This window comes from Monodelphis domestica, chromosome 2 (assembly GCF_027887165.1).
Source record: "Monodelphis domestica isolate mMonDom1 chromosome 2, mMonDom1.pri, whole genome shotgun sequence".
NCBI classification, from domain to species: domain Eukaryota; kingdom Metazoa; phylum Chordata; class Mammalia; order Didelphimorphia; family Didelphidae; genus Monodelphis; species Monodelphis domestica.
Genome location: NC_077228.1, coordinates 206,236,828 through 206,253,881, shown reverse-complemented (window position 1 = coordinate 206,253,881; position 17,054 = coordinate 206,236,828). Strand labels below are relative to the sequence as shown.

Genomic DNA, 17,054 nt, shown 5'->3' with positions numbered 1-17,054 from the left:
GCTTTAGAACCATGCCTATGGCATTTGGCACAGTCCTAGCAGGATAGGATGAGAGGAGATGGCTCATGGCTCACATCATGGCTTACCTGAGGGAAGAACTCTGCAAATTTGGATGGTGGAACCATGCTTGTCTCCCTGTAAGCAGAGCCCTCCTGATCCTATGGGAAATCTTGTTGGGATGGGCAGCAGGCTTCTGGCCAGTATTCCTTGGTTGTTGTTAACTGTGCCTTAAAGTTGGACTACCAGAGCAGTCAGACTGAAAGGATTATGGGAAAATATCCACATATACCAAGGCTAGAAATTCCCAAAGGCCTTTTGACCATTTCCCCCTTCCCACACATACCATGTCATGGTACATAAAGTACCCAGGGTTATTCCTAGAGGGGGAATAGCTGTTTGTACCTGGTCTATAATAGCTAGCATTTATACAGTCTTTTAACATTTACCAAAAAAACCCTTTACAAATATTCTCATTTCAGGTGTCAGCTCAGGAAGATGTTTAGTTATTTCAGTCATGTCTGACTTTTTGTGACCTCATTTGGAGTTTTCTTGGCAAACATACTCAAGTGATTTGCCATTTCCTTCTCCAGCTCATATAATACATGAAGAAACTAAGGCAAAGAGGCAAAGACACTGACTGGCCCAGTGTCTCATAGCTAGGAAGTGTCCAAGGTTAGATTTGAACTTGGGAAGATGAGTCTTCCTGACTACAGGCCTAGCAGGCTATATACTGTGCCACTCAGCTGCCCCACTTTATCCTGGGAAGTAGATGCTATTATTATTCCCCATTTTACAGATGAAGAAATTGAGACTGAGAGAGCTCAAGTGATTAAGCCAGAATCACATAGCTAGAAGTATTGGAGGCTAGATTTGAACTCAGTTCTTCCTGTCTCTGAGCCCAGACTTCTCTCTATCCCACTGCCAAGATGAGGTCCCAACTAGCTATCCCTGTTAGTAGACAAAGTCTTCTGGAGAGCATTTTATCCTGGCCTACTTACATTTAGTGGGCTTAATGTTCCACAGTTAAGATGCTGACCTTATTCTTCAAAAAGGAAGAGGAAGTTGGAGACCCCCAGAGATTCTTCCTTTTATAGGTATTATGGTAGAAGCTGGGAGGGAATTTAGCTCTTATATTTTATAAATGGGAAAACCTGAGACCTCAAAAGATAAAATCAGGTAAAAGATAAAGAAAGAACCTTTCATTTTTTACAGAGATGGAAACTGAGGCCCAGTAACTTCTCTAAGGTCATAAATACAGTGGTAAAACCCAGACCAGAACTTGGGTGTGACTCTGACCCTGTGTTCTTTCCATTGTATACAAAAGGCTTCTTAGTAACATTACATTTATTAGTTGTTTTTCATGACTTTGTGGACCTCATTTGGAGTTTTTTTTTTTTTGGGCAGATACTGGAATAGGTTTGCCATTTCCTTCTTAGAGTCATTTTAAAGATGAGGAAACTGAGGCAAACAGGATTAAGGGACTTGCCCAGGATCACACAGCTGGTGCACGTCCTCCTGATTCCAGATCCAGCACTCTATCCACTGAACTACCTACCTGCCCTTGGGAAGTAAACATTAGAACTGAATTCATTACCCTGATAAATGTGCTAATGATTTGAGTTCAGGAAAACCATATTTCAAATACAAACCCTGCCATTACCTCCTTGAGAATGATCATGGATAAGTTACCATTTGTGAACTGTTTCTCCCCTTATAAAAATGAAGAATTTGGATTAGATTATCTTTGAAGGCTCTTCAACCTCCACCCAAATTTAGGATCCCATGACCTCTAATAAGAGATTGAAGGTGAAAAAGAGGTTTAAAAAAGAGGTCACTATTAAGGGCAGCTACCCACTGGACTTCAAGTCAAGAAGACCTGAGTTCAAATCCTGATTCTAACACTCTTTAGCTACGTGACCCTAGACAAGTAAATCACTTAACTCAGTTTTCTCACTTGTAAATGTTGATCTTCAGTAATTTTTCAGCTATGCCCAACTCTTTGTGACCCCATTTGGGGTTTTCTTGGCAAAGTGGTTTGCCATTTCCTTCATTTTACAGATAAAGAAACTGAGTCAAACAGGGTCCCACAGAATTACAAAGGGCTGTTCAAGGGATCTAAGAAATCTGGGGGACAACGATGGCTTGTCAAGGCCAGTCTTCTTAGAAGGCCACTCTGTGCCAGAACGTTCATGTGGGGGGCCTGTGCAGTTATTTCTGGGTCCTTACAAGAAACCAAAAGCAACAGACTTTCTTGCCAGGTGGGTAATGAACCTTTTTAATGCCCCGATTTCCTGTTGCCATGCATGGCTATTCTCTGTGATATTCTACCATTCCTCTTTAAAGGCAAGGATGAAAGGGAGCCTCTGAGGTGGCAGGGGTGGTCAGTTTCTAATTTAGAGTGAGGCTTGGGCTGATAGGCTTTTCTTGACCTTTAAGCCCTTTCTTTTGTGGAGCCCTGTCCAGGCAACAGTGTCTTCAGGGGCATCGTTCAGTTCCCCCACCTGTGTGCCCGGGGTCCCTGGATTTTCATTTGTCCCAAGTGGAGGGGTGGGCAGCTCTTCTGGATCTAGGTTGGCATCACTCCAGCCCTCAGAGCTATCGGTGAGGCAGCATGGGCTGGTGCCTCCATCCTCAGCAGGCAGGAGAGTCTCCTCTGAGTCCCCCGTAAGGCTGCTTTCCAGGAGGCTGGCCCCCTCCTCATTCAGCTCCTTGGTCTTCACAATGGGCTGGATATCAGTATGTTCTTCTGACTTCTGCTCTGGCGATGGAGATGGCTCTTCAGCCATCATTCTATTGTCAGGGGAAGGAGGTGACTGGATGACGGGGTGCGTGGGTGGCTTAACAAAACCCTGACCAGTCCAAAAGAGGGAGAGCTCTTGGCGACAGACAGCAACACCCAGGCTGGTGATGAGTGTACAGGATACTAAATAGAGCAGTGCTGGCTGGCCCATCTGCATGAGAATCATGGCGAGAAAAGTGACTAACAGGCCAACAGCATAGGCCAAGGTGCAGGTCATGTAGTAGACTCGAGATGAGCGTACCTGGATGTCAAAACGGTGGCAGTAGGCCACCAGAAAGCCAGGCACCACGATGTCCCCAAAGCCAAGGATGGAGAATGGTCGGTCACAGAGAGTCAGTGGGGAGAAGCTGAGGCGAGGCACCTTCAGCACCATGGGCAGCTTCTCATGGCTGGTGGAATCGGAAGGGCCAGAGGCCACTTCCACCATGATGCTCTCGCCAGTCCTAGTGAGAAAAGGGGTGATGAAGACGAAGAAAACATCGAAGGCCAGCAGGGCCAGCAGGAAGGAGGCACAGCTCCGTAGAGTGGGCAGCCTCACTCGCCTGAGCACAAAAAGGCAATAGGCTACACCCAGTGTGTCTTGTAAGAACCAGGCCCAGCGCTCCTCATTGCGGAAGATCATCCAGATGGCTGTGATGGAGGTGCACAGGCCGGCCAGCAGGATCAAGGACAGTTGCAGGTAAGTCTGCAGGCCTGGCAGGATGAGCTGGTAGTGCCCCAGAGGCAGGCGGCGAGCCAGGGGTGACAGGCAGCTGTAGAGGCCGGTGCCGGCGCCCAAACCAAAGACGCCAATCATAATGTAGACAAAACAATCGTAGAAGAAGTAGAGCAATAGCATGATGGAACAGGACATGAGGACCACCGCTCCTGTCATAGCCGGTGTGAAGTCCACTGGCTCCTCCTCCTCTTCTTCCTCTTCCGCCACCCCTTCCGCCTCCTCGCTGATATTGGCAGCTCCTCCTCGACGCTCTCGGCGCCGCTGGAGCCTCTCCGCCTCGCTCATCCCGGCCCAGTAGCCCCCCACAGCCACCGTGCCCACGGCCAGGATGAAGATGATCACCATGTTGTAGTCAAGGACTGGCTCTAGGGGCACGTACATGGCCACCCGGGGAATGGCCCTTCCTCGGGCCTGGTTCAAGATATCCAACATGTCATCGTAGCGGAGTACCGCTACGGGGATGGTCAGGTCAGGGAGCAGCCCTTGGCTCTGGTAGGTCACTGGAAGAGGGGTGGTGTCCGAACACTGGAGGTCGCCAGCACGGCTGACAATGAGAAGACCGTAGGCACCCTGGCCTTGGGCCAGGCGACCCTTGGCGTAGAAGCTGCAGTTGCCCCGGAGCACCATGGCAGTGGTTTTGCTCAGTGGTTTCTGGGGATTGGTGCCTTGTGGGGATGACTGGTAGGTGTTCTCACTGGGGCACCAGGGTGCTTTGGTGCCATCATGCAGGGGCAGCAGAGGGGCATGGTGGAGATCCCGGGGCAAGGTGACATACTCAGAACTGAAGAGGGCGCAGTAGTCTTTGCTGCCCTTCCCTGATACCACGTGGACCACGCCGTACTCTCCGTGGGCTGGAGTAGCCACGAGGAGTAGGAGGACTAAAGGGAGGAGGAGGTCCATCGTTGCCATCCTCCTCAGCCACCTGCTTCAGCGTCCTGCAGGCTTGAGTTGCCTTGTGAATGGGCTTTTACCCCCCAACACATTTTGCTGCCCCTCTGCTGCCCCTCCCTGTCACAGAGCTAGGCCCCTGGAAACCAGGGCCCCGCCCGCTTCATCATAAAACCCTGGGCAGGAGAGTCGGGACCAGCCGGACGGGAGGCCTCTTTCCATTCCCAAGTGCCTGGTAGCCTCCACTCCACAGTTTGCCCCTAATCCGGGCCCTCCTTCGCTCTATCTGGGGGGCTGGTTTAGTCTCCCGTTCTTTGCCTAATACTTTAGGACTGATATGGGACAGGCTGCTGGGTTTGGCCACAGATAGAGCTGACAGAGTACGGCATTATATAAAGAACTCGGGACGGCAAAGGGAAGTCAAGAAACCTGGTTTCTATTTCTGGCTTCCCCATTAAATAATAAGCCCAAATGACCTCAAAAAAATTCACTCCCCTGCTCCAGACTCAAGTAAGAGGAGGGCATTGGACTTGGTGGTCTCCTGGGGTTCCTTCTGGCTCTGACATTCTATGAAATAGCCATGAGTGAGGGTGAGTGAGGGTGGAGACCTTGCGCTGTCCTTGAACCTCAGTTTCCTCATGTGTAGAATGGGCATAATAGGCGAAGGTTGTGGGAATGATGAAATATGTAATACCTTGCATTGAGCGCTTCTAATTATTATAACAATATTTTATGTGTTATATATGATATGACTATTATGATAATGATATCAATAAATGGTCACAGTCTTCATATGGTATCAGACTGATTTTTACCTCTTAAGCATTTATGGTGGCCAGCCCACCCCACCTGTCCTCATTGTTCTTCCCTTGTTTTTGGTCTGCTCCTACTTATCCTAGGCTGACTCCCCATGATTCTCCTTCATCCCTGATGGTTAAGACCAAAGAATTACACCCCTGCAGCACATGTATACAATTTCCCAGGTCTAGTTTGAATCTTGTCTCTGGAAAGCCCAAATCACTTTATGATCTCAAAGATCCCCCTCCCCCTCAACTCCTCTTTGTCTCTGAGAACAACTCCTAGATATAGGAGGAAGGGGAAGTTTAAGCCAGATATAGAAGAGCCAGTTTCTAGAAGGAACTGGTTGAGGATGCCAAAGGACTAAACTTTCCTCAACACAGAGGTGGACTCTTACTTGGGGGAGGAACCCAGGGTCCTTTGAGCTCTCTGTTGCCCTACCCCCATGAGGCAGTGGTTAAAGGGAATTGGAGGAAATTACAGAGAAGCAGATATTAACAACCTCAAGGAATACCTTCCCACAATTAAGTGGGCTCCTCCATTAAGAAGTTATTCTCTGAGTTTGAAAGGAAACTGGATAACTACCTATTAGGGATAGTGGCAAGGAGATTCCTGTTCAAATATGAGTTGGTGATCTAAACCATCCTTACCATAAGGCCATCAAGACCTCTGATGTCCTTGTGGCTTGAAAAATGGAAGTGGTGGAAGAAGGGTGAATGCAAAGGAGTTCTTCTTTGAGGTCCTGGCAATGATGAATTGCAGGAATTTTGAACCTAGTACAACATTTCCACTCAGTTGCAAGCCCCTTCTCTAACCCTTCCTCCCTTTCTCAGCTCCCCAAGGTGTTTTAAAAGAAATGTCAAAACAGTCTTGTTTCAGTTTCCAGTTTAGAATGAAGGTGATCTGGAGCCTTAAAGAGCAGGGGAACCCTGTGTGTTGAATAATAAATATTTGTTGAATATTGAATAGTGAATGCTGAGCACTACCCCCCAGCAAGTCATGCCCTATCAGTGCTGTTATTATATTCACGGCACCAGCCTGATTACATCCTGGAGTTGTCTGATTTCATATCCCTCCCTCCCTTTCCTCTCTCTCTCTCTCTCTCTCTCTCTCTCTCTCTCTCTCTCTCTCTCTCTCTCTCTCTCTCTCTCTGCCTATCTCTTTTTCACTGTTTCTTTTACTCTGTCTTTCTCTGTATCTTTTTATCTGTCTCTCATTCTTTCTCTCATTCTGTCTCTCATACTCTCTCTTCTTTTTTCCTCCTCAATATTGTACCTATTTATCTGAATAAGATTACATTTAAATTAATTTAGATTTGACAATTAAAAAACTTTTCAAAGCCCTACAGCTCATTGTGGATAAAAATATCCTAAGTTGTTTGTTGTGGAATGAAAACACAGAACCCACAAAAGCCTCAACACATGTCTAGTGTTCAGGGAGGAGTGGAGACCCAATCTGCTTTCTTGAGTCCCTTCCCCTTACCACATCCAATATTTGGGAAAGATCTTTTTTTTTAACCCTTACCTCTTGACTTGGAATCAGTTGGTTCCAAGTCAGAAGAGTGGTAAGGGCTCTGCAGTTGATGTCAAGTGACTTGCTCAAGGTCACACAATTAGGACGTGTCTGAGATCAGATCTGAACCCAGGTCTTCCAATATCCAGACCTAGTTGTCTATCCAGACTGAGCCACCTAGTTGCACCTGAGAGCTTTGTTTCTTGAGGAATTAATCATCCTCCTCTCTATCCCAACCCACCTCTCATACACACAAGGGTCAAGGGTAGGACATAGATTGGGGTAGTAACATGGGATTCTGAGAATATTCTAGAGAACTGGGGAATAACCTTGGGGAAGTGGTAAGAAAAAAAGTCTGTGAATATCTTTGATATCATAATGACCCTCATTGGCAGAGGGAGGGAAACTGAGAGTTTAAGAGGAAAGAATGAAGCCTTTAGTAATAATAGCTCATATATACATAATGCTTTTTAGTAGAATATTGCTTCTCAAAAGCAGGGATGACTTTATTTGTGTCTCTATACCTGGCACCTAGCACAGTGCCTACCACACGCTTGAATCAAGGCTTGTTGAGTTGAATTATAATTTACAGAATATTTCTAGAAATAGTATTTCATTTGGGTCAATAACCTTGTGAGGTTGCACAAGTACTGTGGCTACTACTATAGCTATGAATCTGTAGGATTTTTTGTTTAAGGTGGAAAAATTCACTTGCTAGGCCACTAGGAGAAGGGAGAAATGATCACTCTCTCCTTTGACCCCCACCTTTGGAATGTAAACATCCTTATCTAGTCATTCCTCTTCCCTTCCCACTAGGCAGGTTCTACTTCTTAAGGCAGGACACTTAAAGAGAGAGTTCTCTGTGCAAGCAGAAAGGAAACCAATAAAGAAAGCATGATGACTTACCAGTGCCAAGCCATACTCTCCAAAGCTCTTCCTTTCCAAGCAAATTTACTCTATCTGCTTCCTTACTGTCCTCTGAACCTCGTGTCCTGATGCAATCCTTCCCCTTTCAATAGTCTGTTCTTTCAATGCTGTCTCTTTGAGAATTGTATCTCCCAGAAATTCATGTAATAAAAGCACTGGACTCTACCTGCTTTAACTGATCTTCAGATGCTCCATGAGATTATTGTCCAGATTTTTACAGCTTGAGAAACTGAGGCCCAATTTGTGTTAAAGGACTTTAAAGGATATTATCCCGTATACTTATTTCATTTTACAGGTGAGAAAACTGAGTCCCAGAGAGATGAAAAAATATCTTGAGAGAAATCACATAGCTAGTATCTGGGAGAACCAAGACTCCAAACAGTTTATTTGACTCTTTTTTGAGCCATACTGTTGCCTGCCCTAGAATTCAGATTAAGAGAGTGGTGCCATGGTGGTTGTAGGAGGAGGTTACTCTAAGGCTATTTACACTGGGCTTGACTTACCTACCCCATAGGAAGGCGAGGGATTTTTTGGCATCCATTGCAATTTCTTTTTAACCTTACCTTCTGTTTTAGAATTGGTACTAAGTATTGATTCCAATGCAAAAGAGTGATAAGGGCTAGGCAATGGAGCTTAGCTGCTCCCAAACATATGCAATTTCAAAAAAATTATCTTCTGGGGGCAGATGGGTGCCTCAGTGGATTGAGAGCCAAACCTAGAGATGGGAAATCTTGGGTTCAAATCTGGCCTTAGACACTTCTTAGCTGTGTGACCCTGGGCTTAGCCCCCATTGCCTAGCCCTTACTGCCCTTCTGTCTTAGAACCAATGCATAGTATTGATTCTGAAATGGAAGATAAGGGTTAAAAATTATCTTCCCCTCTGTGTCTTCACTCCTGAACAAACTTTGCCCTGTACCCCCAAATTTTACTAACCCACCCTAAAACAGTAATCTCTGCTTACCCTCTCCTCAGAGGACTTTGCTTGGAGATCATGGAGAACATCACTTCCAGTTCCTATTGCCTCCTTTCTTGCTATGGCAGAGATCAAGTTTTCATTCTTTGAAATCCCCCTTTGACACTGTAGGACTCCTTTAAAAGGGATAAAAAGTCTGGGGCGGGGATGGAGTCAAGATGGCAGAGTAGGAAAGAATGCATGCTCTCTTTTCCATAAACTTCTCCAAACAGATTTAGAAAATGCATTAGATTGAATTCTCATGGGGAAATTCAGACGAAGTCATAGTGAATCATTTGTCTAGCCTAGCTTGGCATAGAGAGGCAGATAGAAAGGTCTGTGGACCCTGGGCTTGGGGTTGGGCCAGGATCACACCCAGTGAGCGCTCTCTATGCTAAGGAGAAGCTTATAGCAAGGTAAGAGGAAATCCCACACCTTTAAGGGTAGACCAATAGACTCATAAGGGGGAAGTATAATAGGAACTGGTACAAGCTAGTAGCTTTGTTACTACCCAGATCGGGGTCAATGATCCAGAGTGGAAGGAAAACTAAGAAAGAGACCTGTGTGAAGGGGTAGTGTGATTCTGTAAGATTCCCTCAGGTGGTGTAATGAGAAAGGAAAATGCTCAGAAGCCAGCAACAGTAATGGTGTGGCTCAGATCCCAAACCTAGAGCAGAGTCTCACTTCTAGCATCTAGCTCAACTTGTAGAGGAATAAACAACACAGGAATTTCAGACCAAAAGGGAGCCCACAATTCTGCCATTTTAAACTTAAAGAAGTTTCCAGCTGGCTAATGGGGTAGAATCCAGCAGCAAGTTTACTCTTGCATACACCTAAATCCAGGAGAAGAACTTGCAAAGCTAAGACAAGGTAGGCAGCAGGTAGATTTTGCCTTGGATTAAGTCCTTTTGTGAGCATCGAAAGCTTTCAGGTTTCCAGGATGTCCCTGACATCCTTGAATAACAACACATCACTCAATATTCCAAGAAAGCAGTAAAAAGACCAGCCCGATCTTTCCTTGAAAAGTGCTTCATAGCCCAGCCCTACCATCAAGTCTAAAGTGAGGAAATAGGCAAACTAAAAAAGAACCCCACCATAATGAGCTACTATGGTGGCAAGGACAATCCAGATAAAAACACAAAAGGAGAGAATGACTCTAAAACACCTACAATGCCTCAGAGAAAAGTATAGTTTTGGCACAAACTCAAGTAGAATTTGTGTAAGAAATGAAACAAAAGTTTAAAAAAGTTATGCATTTTTTATACATGGAATTAGAATGCTTAAGAAAAACTTAGAAAAGATATGAGAGATATAAAAGAAAGAATTGGAAAAAGAATTAACAGCTTGGTACAAGGGATATAAAACCTTTACCAAGCAACAAATTATCTGAAAATTAGAATGGGCCACATAGAAGTCAATAAATTCATGAGGCAACAAATAATATTAAAGTTGAAAGGCTGAAAAATAGAAGAAAATTTAATAAATCTGATAGCAAAGGCAATAGACCTGAGAAACAATTGAGGAGAAAAAAATTTAAGAATCATTACACCTTCTGAATTTCATGAGCAAAATAATAACTTGGACATTGTATTTGAAGAAATCATTAAGGAAAATTGCCCAGATCTCTTAGAATCAGAGGGCAAAGGGGAAACAGAAATCCCTGGTTACCTTCAGAAAGAAATCCCCAAATGGAAATTCCCAGGAACACTATCAAAATCCTGAACTTTCAAATAAAAAAAAATAGGGGGCAGCTGGGTAGCTCAGTGTGTTGAGAGCTAGGCCTAGAGACGGGAGATCCTAGGTTCAAATTTGACCTCAGACACTTCCCAGTTGTGTGACCCTGGGCAAGTCACTTGACCCCCATTGCCTAGCCCTTACCACTCTTCTGCCTTGGAGCCAATACACAGTATTGACTCCAAGATGGAAGGTAAGGGTTTTAAAAAAAATACTGTGAGCAGCTAGAAAGAATTCAAATATGGAGGAGCCACAATTAGGATCACACAAGATTTGGCATCCATCACTAGAAAGAAGAGTAGAGGGGGCAGCTGGGTAGCTCAGTGAATTGAGAGCCAGGCCTAGAGATGGGAGGTCCTGGTTTCAGATTTGGCCTCAGACACTTCCTAGCTGTGTGACCCTGGGCAAGTCACTTCACCCCTATTGCCTAGTCCTTACCACTCTTCTGCCTTGGAACCAATACACAGTATTGATTCCAAGACAGAAGGTAAGGGTTTAAAAAAAAAAAAGTAGAACTTGGGATGTGATATTCCAGAAAGCAAAAGATATGGGCTTTCAGCCAAGAAAAATTTACTCAACAAAAAAGTATCAGTTTCCAGGAAGGGAATTCAATTAGATAAAGCCTAAGAGTGATTCTGTTGTGCCTTGATGATTTAAAGAAAAGAATAGAAAAAGAGAAAAATATATGGTAGTGGAGAAGGGAAAAGAAGGTTATGGAAAATTATCTCATGTAATTGGAATCCCTGAGCAGACATACATATAAATGAAGAAGACAGGATTGGTGGATAGAGGGGGAGTGGCTGATGCCTCACCTCACTCTGAATTTGTCAAAATGATTGAAGAACACACACAGAGTTGGGCAAAGAAATAAATTTCAATCAATAAGGAACTAAAAAAAGGAGGACAAAGGGGTGGGGGAATTGGAGGGTACATTAAGAGGATTAATCCTAAGCAAAACAAACTCTAAGAACATGTAAAAATATTTATAGCTGTTTTAAGAGTGACAAAGTATGGGAATCTGAGAGAGTGCCTATAAATTGAAGATTGGATGAGCAGTCATGGTACATAAATGTGTTGGAATATTATTGTGCCAAACTCTAGTCAGCATAATGACCAACCAAGATTCCTTCTTTTAGAGAGGTGAAGAACTCAGAATGTAGAATGGGACAAAATCTTTTGAACATGACCCATCTGGAAATTTGTTTTGATTGACTGTGTTTGTAATGAGTTTTATTTTTCTTGTCTTTTCAGTTGGAAAAGGTTGGGGTGGGATAGGAGGATGCCAAGATGGAACTTTGCTAATTAAAACAAATAAAATATTAAAGAATATAAAAATGGTTTTTAAAAAAGACTATCAATACTCCTAGACTTAATTGAATCAAAATAACTAAATACCCTGCTAGTTATTGAATGTCAGATCTGGAAAGAATATTAGAAAATACCTAGTTCAAAACTCTTATTTTGTAGAGAAGAAAATTGGGTCCCAGAGAGGGAAAGTGATTTTCCCAGGGTCATACAGTACATTAATGTTAGACCCAGGAACAGTAGATAGGAGAGCTATAACTGGAGTGGGGCAGCTAAAATTTTGCTCTAGGGCATCAAAGTAGCCAGTATCTCCCAAGCATGATTCCTTCCAGCACTGGTCATCTGCCTATGCAGCCAATTCCACTCCTTCAATTGCTCACAGATCATTAATCCCAAGAGGGTGCTGTCACCAAGTGTTTCTTCTCCTAGAACTTCCTCCTCCATCTACCACCACCCTTAACCATCTTTATTTACCTAGAAGTTGTTTCTCTTTTGTTTTAGAAGAGGATCAATGCTAACATGGGGTGAGTGACCCTGGTAGTTTCAATGCCTAACTACAGCAGCTGGCCAGCAACCGCTGCACAAAAGAAATTCCTAGTGGGTGTAACTTGAGGAGGAGAAAGAAACCGGGAGAAAGGATTGCTAAATTGAGAGACACAGACAGATTAATTGTTAAAAGGGAAGGCGCTTGCCCCTTTGATATCTTCCTTTATAGGGTATTCAGTGAAGGAAGATATAAATAACAAGGAACACGTGGAATAGGAGATTCCTAGATAGGAATAGAGATCAAGTGTGAGGATAGAAATCAGAGTTACAGGGGAGAAGCTTCCAAGCAGGAGGAAACAAAGGGTAAGGTCTTTAGAGACCATAGTGGGGCTCCAGAGAAGGAGCTATCCAGATGGCAGAAAGCCAGTCAGAGAGAGAAGAGGGAGGAGTCTTGCCCGTTCCTGCCTTTATTAAGGTAATGAGTGGGAGGCACTTAATACATATGTAACAATGCATAGTGGATTTACATTGGCTTGACATGTTAATGACATACAAGCTAGAGGCGTGAGTAAATTCAGCCCAGGCTTTCCAAACTCTTAGAACAAAGACCGTGTGGCCTGATCATAAATCGTGCATTGGAATGCTGTTTGACCAGGCCAGAGCTAAGCCCTCTGTGGCTCAGGTCCAGAGATTCTTCTGGCCTCTGAGCTGTCTCATTAACTGCTCTGATCAAGTATAATATAATATTAATACATCAACCACATTTTCCAGATGTATATGCCTGGAATCCTACACTAACCAAACTATAAGTGCTTGACAACACATGCTTCAGCTGCCTTCATTGCTGTTGGGACAAATTGTTCTTATCAGCTTCTTCTGCCTTGAGACATCTTTTTATGCACTGATGGGTTTGTGGTCCATTGGCTACCCTCAACCATATGTTGAAATGATTTACCAGGGTATGGCCACTGCATATGTTACAGCTTCTTTTTAAAACAATTATTGTATATTTTTTATTTTAATAACAAAGCTATATGATCCAAATTGTCTCTTTCCCTTCTTCCCTCCCCACTTCCTGAGCTGGCAAACAATTCAATCTGGGTTATCATACAAAACATACTTCCATATTATTCATTTTTGTAAGTGAGTAATCTTGTAAAACCAAAATCCCCAAGCATACCCAAATAAATGAAAAATCATAGGCTTTCATCTTCACTCCAACAGTTTTTTTCTTTGGAGGTGGATAGCATTCTTTTTCACAAGTCCCTCAGAATTGTTCTGGATCATTGTATTGCTCATAGTAGCAAAGTCTGTTTGATTACCCCACAATATCACTCTTACTGTGTACAATATTTTCCTGGTTCTGCTTATTTCACTCTGCATTAGTTCATGGAGGTCTTCCTGGCTCTTTCTGAAGTCATCCTGTCCACCCTTCCTTATAGCACAATATCCTTCCTTCATCATTATATACAACAATTTGTTCAGCCATTCCCCAACTGAGGGACATCCCCTTAGTTTACAATTCTTTGCACCACAAAAAGATAATATTTTTGTACAAATTGGCCCTTCCCCAGTTTATTTTTATCTCTTTGGGATACAGACCCAGTACCAGTATTACTGAATCAAAGGGTATGCATTCTTTTATAGTCTTTTTGGCATAATTCCAAATTGTCCTCCAGAATGGTTGGATCAGTTTACAACTCCATCAGCAATGCGTTAGTGTCCCAATTTTGCTGCATCCCCTCCAACCTTTATCATTTTCCTTTACTGTCAAATTGACCAACCATTTCTCTAATCAAGAGGGATTTAGAACATTTTTATATGATTATTGATAACTTTTATTTTTTTCATCTGAAAATTGCCTGTTTATATCCTTTGATCATTTATCAGTTGGAGAATGACTTGGATTCTTATAAATTTGACTTAGTTCTTTTTATTTTTGACAAATGAGACCTTTACCAGAGAAATTTGTTATAAAAATTTTCCCCCAGCTTGTTGTTTCCCTTCTAATCTTGATTAAATTTGTTTTGTTTTCACAAAACCTTTTTAATTTAACATTAAAAAATTGTTCCTTTTACACCTTATAACGTTCCCTGTCTCTTGTTTGGTCATAAAGTCTTCCCTTCTCCATAGATGACAGATAAACTGTTCTATGTTGCCCTAATTTAATTAAAATATCACTCCTTATGGTTTAAATCACATACCCATTTTGATCTTATCTTGTATAAGGTGTGAGATCTAAACCTAATTTTTGTCATATCTTCCAATTTTCCTGGCAGTTTTTGTCAAATAGTGAGTTCTTATCCCCAAAGCTGAGATCTTTGGGTTTATCAAACACTAGATTGCTGAGTTCATTTACCCATAATCTGGGTACCCATAATCTGATCCACCCTTCTATTTCCTAGCCAGTACCAGATTGTTTTGATGATTACTGCTTTATAGTATAGCTTAAGATCTGGTACTGCTAGGCCATATCATCTTTCAAATTTTTCTTCATTAGTTTGCTTGATATTCTTGATCTTTTGTCCTTCCAAATAAATTTTGTTTTTATTTTTTCTAGTACTAGAAAATAGTTTTTGGTAGTTTGATTGGTATGGCACTGAATAAGTAAATTAATTTTGGTAGGATTATAATTTTTTATATTAACATGGCCTACCCATGAGCAATTAATGTTTTCCAATTGTTTAGATACAACTTTATTTGTGTGAAAAGTGTTTTGTAATTGTGCTCGTATAATTTCTGAGTTTGTCTTGACAAATAGATTCCCAGTATTTTGTATTGTCTAGAGGAATTTTAAATGGCGGTTCTCTTTCTACCTCTTGCTGCTGAGCTTTGTTGATAATATATAGAAATACTGATGATTTATGTATATTTATTTTGTATACTGCAACTTTGCTAAAGTTATTATTTCAACTAATTTTCTAGTTGATTTTCTTTTTATCATTACTTTTTTATTTGGTTAATTTCAAACATTATTCCTTGGTTACAAAAATCATTTTCTATTCCTCCCTCTCCTACTCCCACCCCTCCCAAAGCCAAAGCACAATTCCACTGGGTTGTACATGTGTCCTTGATCAGAACCTATTTCCATGTTGTTGGTGTTTGCACTAGGTTGTTCATTTAGAGTCTACATCCCCAATCATATCCCCTCAACCCATGTAATAAAGTAGTTTTTGTTCTTTGGTGTTTTTACTCCCACAGTTTTTCCTCTGAATGTGGATAGCTTTCTTTCTAATAAGTCTCTCAGAATTGCCCTGGATCATTGCATTACTACTAGTAGAGAAGGCCATTACATTTGATTGTACCACAGTGTATCAGTCTCTGTGTACAATGTTCTCCTGGTTCTGCTCCTCTCACTCTGCATCACTTCCTGGAGGTTGTTCCAGTCTCCATGAAATTCCTCCACTTTATTATTCCTTTGAGCACAATAGTATTCCATCACCAACATATACCACAACTTGTTCAGCCATTCCCCAATTGAAGGGTATCCCCTCATTTTCCAATTTTTTGCCATCACAAAGAGTGCAGCTATGAATATTCTTATGTCTTTTTCCTTATTATCTCTTTGGAGTACAAACCCAGCAGTGCTATGGCTGGATCAAAGGGCAGACAGTCTTTTATCGCCCTTTGGGCATAGTTCCAAATTTCCCTCCAGAATGGCTGGATCAATTCACAACTCCACCAGCAATGAATTAGTGTCCCTACTTTGCCACATCCCCTCCAGCATTCATTACTTTGCATAGCTGTCATGTTAGCCAATCTGCTAGGTGTGAGGTGATACCTCAGAGTTGTTTTGATTTGCATTTCTCTGATTATAAGAGATTTAGAACACGTTTTCATGTGCTTATAATGGTTTTGATTTCTTTGACTGAAAATTGCCTATTCATGCCCCTTGCCCATTTATCAATTGGAAAATGGCTTGATTTTTTTGTACAATTGATTTAGCTCTTTGTAAATTTGAGTAATTAGACCGTTGTCAGAGGTTTTTGTTATGAAAATTGTCTCCCAGTTTATTTCCCTTCTAATTTTGGTTACATTGGTTTTGTTTGTACAAAACCTTTTTAATTTGATGTAGTCAAATTTATTTATTTTACAATTTGTGACTCTAAGTCTTGCTTGGTTTTAAAATCTTTCCCTTCCCAAAGGTCTGACATGTATACTATTCTGTGTTCACATAATTTACTTATAGTTTCCTTCTTTATGTTCAAGTCTTTCACCCATTCTGAGTTTATCTTGGTGTGGGGTGTGAGGTGTTGATCCAAACCTAATCTCTCCCACACTGTCTTCCAATTTTCCCAGCAGTTTTTATCAAATAGTGGATTTTTCTCCCCAAAGCTGGAATCTTAAGGCTTTCCATAGACTGTGTTGATGAGGTCATTTACCCCAAGTCTATTCCACTGATCCTCCTTTCTGTCTCTTAGCCAGTACCAAATTATTTTGATGACCACTACTTTATAGTGTAGTTTGAGATCTAGTACTACAAGGTCACCTTCCTTTGCATTTTTTTTCATTATTTCCCTAGGTAAACTTGATCTTTTGCTCTTCCAAATGAACTTTGTTATGGTTTTTTTTTTCTAATCCAGTAAAAAAGTTTTTTGAAAGTTCTATGGGTATAGCACTTAATAAATAGATAAGTTTGGGTAGGATGGTAATTTTTATTATGTTAGCTCGTCCTACCCATGAGCAGTTAATGTTTTTCCAATTGCTCAGATCTAGTTTTAGTTGTGTGGAAAATGTTTTGTAGTTGTGTTCATATAGTTCCTGTGTTTGTCTTAGCAGATAGATTCCTAAGTATTTTATATTGTCTAGGGTGATTTTGAATGGAATTTCTCTTTCTAATTCCTGCTGCTGAGATGGGTTGTAGATATATAGAAATGCTGATAACTTATGTGGGTTTATTTTGCATCCTGCAGCTTTGCTAAAGTTGTTGATTA

At 41.9% G+C, this 17,054-nt stretch overlaps 1 protein-coding gene across 1 annotated transcript; it reads right to left on the bottom strand.

The window, feature by feature from the left end:
- Positions 1-2,247: 2,247 nt before the first annotated feature.
- Positions 2,248-4,502, bottom strand: SPPL2C (signal peptide peptidase like 2C). The gene has a single exon (XM_001375969.5). It carries the CDS (start codon positions 4,425-4,427, stop codon positions 2,394-2,396), a length of 2,034 nt encoding a protein of 677 aa, XP_001376006.2. The 5' UTR covers positions 4,428-4,502; the 3' UTR covers positions 2,248-2,393.
- Between the last annotated feature and the right edge of the window lie 12,552 nt (positions 4,503-17,054).

Coding starts and splice junctions, on each gene's coding strand:
- SPPL2C (XM_001375969.5), bottom strand. CDS start 4,427: ATGGCAACGATGGACCTCCTCCTCCCTTTAGTCCTCCTACTCCTCGTG.